The sequence below is a fragment of the Lontra canadensis genome, unplaced genomic scaffold, assembly GCF_010015895.1.
Source record: "Lontra canadensis isolate GAN:19392208 unplaced genomic scaffold, GSC_riverotter_1.0 scaffold10, whole genome shotgun sequence".
NCBI lineage: Eukaryota > Metazoa > Chordata > Mammalia > Carnivora > Mustelidae > Lontra > Lontra canadensis.
The window spans coordinates 26,346,575-26,351,474 of record NW_022631004.1 but is presented as its reverse complement, the minus strand read 5'-3'; the positions used below and the strand labels follow the sequence as shown (position 1 = coordinate 26,351,474).

At 52.7% G+C, this 4,900-nt stretch overlaps 1 protein-coding gene across 1 annotated transcript; it reads right to left on the bottom strand.

Annotated features, from left to right (window-relative positions):
* Positions 1–1,562: 1,562 nt before the first annotated feature.
* Positions 1,563–4,023, bottom strand: NKX3-1 (NK3 homeobox 1). The gene is made up of 2 exons (XM_032855923.1): positions 3,747–4,023; positions 1,563–2,657 (listed from the first exon to the last, which is right to left on the bottom strand). The coding sequence occupies exons 1-2, from the start codon at positions 4,021–4,023 to the stop codon at positions 2,239–2,241; spliced, it is 696 nt and encodes a 231-aa protein (XP_032711814.1). The 3' UTR covers positions 1,563–2,238.
* Between the last annotated feature and the right edge of the window lie 877 nt (positions 4,024–4,900).

Genomic DNA, 4,900 nt, shown 5'->3' with positions numbered 1-4,900 from the left:
CATAGACCAAGCAGTTTTAAACAAAGACTTTTTTTTTTTTTTTTTGGCAACACAATACACACATCACTGTACAATGTTTAATACTTGCAGAATGGCAGGTGAAAAGAGTGGGGTGAGAAAGGGTACTGAGCGGGGAGTGGGCACTGAATGCTTCTCTTCAAAGCCTTGTGACAGGAGCAAGCGATCTAGGCCAGTCTGCCGTCAGCGCCCCTGGTGTTGTCAGCAGCTGAGTGTCTTAACAGTATTTCCATGCAGAGCCCAAGCAGGAGAAAATGGGGTGAAACGGGCCAACTTTCTATCAACTCTGGCAGTTCTGCTACCAACAGTAAATCGCCCCTTTTAACAGGAGGAAATTGAAAGGTTTCTCACTAAACAGAATTAAGTAGTGGGATCAAGAGATTTCCAGGCTTTGGGGTACCCTCATTAGTAACTGGCTTCTTCTGCTCTGACGTCTGCCCTCCGCTGGGTCACCTTAGACAGTCGGGTAGAAACAGAAGTGTGGCCAGATTTCTCCTTTGCCCTCTTCTCATTGTCGTTGAAGTCAACGAGGTGACTCATTTGGGGGACCTGTTTTTTATGAGCATTAAATACAGCTCCCGAAGTATTTTCATTTGTTTGGTGATGGACGACACAGTAATGTGTTTTGAAAAGGGTTTCCTTTTCCCTAACCCCTGCTGACCAAGGGCTATCAGCCCCCCATCAGCTTGCAGCCAGGGACCCAGCTCCCCAAGGCCCCGGCTTGCCTTTTCTTTCCGCCCTGACCACGAACCCCGCATTTCCACTGGACAGCTCATGGTGCCCGACTCTTTTTTTGCCCTGTGTTCTCCGTGTGTGAAAGCCCGATACCTCTTAAACTCCTCGGCCTGCAGGGATCCCAGAGGGTTGTCTGACTTTGAACTGTAACAACAGAGCCACCGAAAGTCTTATAAAAGCAGCGGTGACCTTTTCGAGCTGTCAAATCTTTAAATAGGATTTGGGATTTAATGTACGTTTTTAAAGAAAAAAAAATATATGAATTGCTAGTTTGAAAAAAAAAAAAGTCTTTTAGGCAAGTCAGAATCTTCCCCCTACCCTACTTTTTTTTTTTTCCCCCCTTAAACCCAGGAGAGAGAAAGCTTCGGGAGAAAAAAAAAGAAAAAAACAAAACAACCCCCCCCCACCCCAGATCTCAGGCTAAATAAGGAAGGCATATGTTAGGTGCAGCCAGACTAAAAGTCTGGGTTGAAAAGAAGCCCTTCGGTGGGTGACTGTTGTGGAAAAGGGACAAAAAAAACAAAAGGATGGAAGGCAGGAGCTTACAGGAAAGAAGCATGTGATCTGTCACGGTTTAGTATGAATTACAGCCTGAAAACTCCAACAAACTACTCATTCCAATTCTCAGGCCCAGGGCAAAAAGGTCCAGAGGAAGCTTTTTTACCTTTATTAACAAAAATCATGCGCCACCCCCCAACCGCCCAGCCGCAATGCAGAGGTTCCTCGGGCCATTCTCTGACACCCAGAGAGTCTTCTGTCCCGGGCCTACCTAATGCACTACAATTTCTGTTTACACAACTTGTCCCAGAACCGTAGTGAGTGCTTCTTGTTCTGCTTGGGCCACCGTGTAAATACTTAGGTTGGTGCATTATTTAAAAAGGAAGAAGCAGCTCACGTTTTCATCTCCTACCCATCCCCATCTCCCATGCCAGTCTGTGCCTAGCAGACAGGCTTCCCTGGGACAGCCTCTGTCTTCTTCTCTCTTATGGGGACAGAGAGGAACCCCGATCGCATTCGAAGGCCCGTGAGAGGTTTGTGAAGTGAAGTGGAATTCGGGAGGGAACACCCTTGTCTTGGCCATCCTTCTCCCCCTCAGGTTTGCACTCTCAGGGTCGATGTTCAGTGACGCAAGAGGTCGAGTGGAATCAGCATCCTTAGGGGTAATGGGGACAACTCACACAAAACCACAGAAGTGCTAGAAACAGCGCTTGATTTTATCCCTCCCCACTTGGCGGAGGTCTCTAAGAGCAAACAAAGTGCCATATCATGTGTTGGGGGGATCTATTTGGGTATTATTCGCTATCGCAGATCTTTCATTGGCTCACCAGGGAAGAATCAGGGGTGTCCATGCAAGCCTCCGGCGGGGTCAGTATGCACGCCTCTCGCTCCTCAGGCCTCCCTGAGCCTGGCTGGCCTTTTGCTTTCCAGAGATGCGACCCAGGGAAGGCAGTGCCTGACCACTTGGGATTGTCATCTGCGCTGGCGTTACCAGAAAGGTGGGTTCCAGCCCCCCAAGCAGTACAGGTAGGGGTAGTAAGGGTAGCTGTTATGCATGGAGATGAGGGAGGCCTGGGGTAAGCCCTCCTCTTTCAGGGCCGGCAGGGAGGTGTGCTTCTCCAGGTCTCCCAGGTCCGAGGTGAGCTGCTTTCGCTTGGTCTTATAGCGTCTGTTCTGGAACCATATTTTCACTTGGGTCTCAGTGAGCTTGAGGTTCTTGGCCAGGTGAGCCCTTTCAGGGGCTGACAGATACTTCTGGTGGCTGAACTTCCTTTCTAACTCGATGACCTGAGTGTGGGAGAAGGCAGCACGGGAGCGCTTCTGTGGCTGTTTCGAGGTTTGCGGAAGGCTTGGTAAGGAGTCTGCGCTGTTTTCACAGTCCAACAGATAAGTCTCCAAGTGTCTATCTGGAAAGGAGAAGGAGGAGGGATGGGAAGGAAAAGGTTACATGTTAGAGGGAAGAGAACAGAATTCAAGCCACCCTTATCTCTTCAGTGAGTGAACAAACAGCCTACTGTCATCTTGGATACATTTCACTTTTTTCACATGACTAAGGAACTCTCCTGAGTGGGGAGTGAGTGAATATGTATATTATGTATTAGTTCTCTAACAGTCATCAAGAACCAAAGTTAGAAGCTTCTAGTGATAGAGCTTCCTGCCATATCGTCCAGGAGAATTCACTAGGGTCCTGGATGTGCGTGCGTTGAGAAGAGGTGGGAGAAGTGAAGCCAGAAGAGAAGCCAGGAAGGGAAGACACAGAAATCAGGCTGCTGGTAAAGCAGGACCCAAAGGCATGAGCATTAACTTTTGGATGTCGGAAGAGGGTTTGTGTTATAGGAAAGGCGGTGCAGGCAAAGGGCAAGTTCCTCCTCTGGCTTTAGGCCCCCTTTTTTTCTAAACAGGCCGTTAGGACACCTCATCCGAAGTGACAGGACAAGGAAAGAAATCTGCTCTAAACGTTCTAACGGTGTTCTATTTCCTGAAGGCCGCAGGGACCTTCAGAATGCAGTTTTACTGCCCGTGGAGTTGGGAAGCAAAGGGAGTCTTCGCTTGTCAAACCCTGATCAGTTACTTGTTTTATATATATAACTGTAACTGCGAAGAGGTTGCGCGGGGCGGGCGCGGATCGAGGGTCCCGCGGGGACTGGGAGCGCGTGGCGTGGTCTTCATCTGGGACGCTGGGGCTCGGGGCGCCGCGTGTGCGCTCACTCTGGAGCCCCGGGAGCCAGAGCCCGCGGAGCAGAGAGCTCGGTGCCCGGCGAGTCCAGCCCAGGTACAAATCCTGCGCCACCCTGACTGTGGGGCTCAGGGTTGATTTCTGAGGCGCGCCTCCGGCGGGAGGAGGTGAGGTCCCTTGGCCTGTCGCCGCGGGGCCCCGCATCCCTGCAGCCGGAGCTCCGCGACGTCGCGCCGGTGCAGCCCGCAGGCCGGCCCGCCCCTCCTCTGGGACCGCACCCTGGCCCAGCCCGGCCGCCGCAGCCTCGCCGCCTGCTCACCTGGCTCGCTCTCTCCGTGCGCTTCGGCCTCCTGCGCGGCGCCCGGTTGGGCGCTCCACTCATCCTCGGGCGCCCCGGCGCCGCCTCTTCCTCGCTCCGGCTCCGGTTCCTGGTCTCGCGGCGGGTCCGGCTGGCGCGGGGGCTGCGGGCTGCTCGTGTGGCCGCCGCGCCTCTCCGCGCCGTCCCGCAGGATGTCCTGGATGAGGAAGGAGGTGAGCGGCTTGGACTGGGTGGGCGCCCCCGCCTCACCCGGCCGCGGCGCGGGAGCTCTGAGCATCCCCTCGGCTCGGCTGCAGGCCGGCGGCGTCAGCGGCGTCCTCGGCGTCCGCAGCACTTTCACTTTCCGCCGCCCCCGCGCACTTATAGCCCTGGGGGAGCGCGCCGCGCCGTCCTCCCATTGGCCGCCGGATCCGGGGCGCGCCGCCGATTGGCCGCCCGCGCTCCAGGTGAGGGGGGTGGAAAGGGGAGTCCCTCGCACGGTCTCTGTCACCTCTTCTCTGAAGGATTCCTCCCTAAATTCCAGCTCCGACCCACGACGGAAGTTTAGACCCTCTGGGGAATAATGATGCAGAAGAGAGATACTCGCGTAGATTGTTACAGCGCCTTTGCTCACAAAGGATGGGGGGATGACTAGATCCCAGTTTACAGATGCGAATTCCGAGGGCCCCGTGACGAGGAGAGACTGGTAGCAGACGGGATCTACCAAGGCTTTCAAAGACACGGTCGACAGGCTCCATTCTGGGCGGGATGTCACTGGGGCCATTGATAAAAGTGGAATAGGAACCATGGATTAAAGTATTGACTCAGTGTTTAAATTTACTGAAGTTAACAGTACTGTGAGTGTGTAAGAGAATGTTCTTAGGAAATAAACATTAAAGTACTTAGGGGCAGAGGCTCAGGATGGATGAAACTTAACATCACATGATTCTGAAACAGTGATAGAGATGGAGAGATAGATCCCATGTGATAAAATGAACTGGTTAAATATTAACTTGGTGAATCTGATATGCTGGTGTTCTTTTGAACTATTTTTATATATGCAACTTTTCTGTACCTCCTAGTCTAAGGCAACTTGCATTCCACTGGAAACTTCAAAAGGATGTCATGTTGTGTGTCTGGGGAGGAGAGAGAGAGAGTAGGTTCTTGTGGATAAA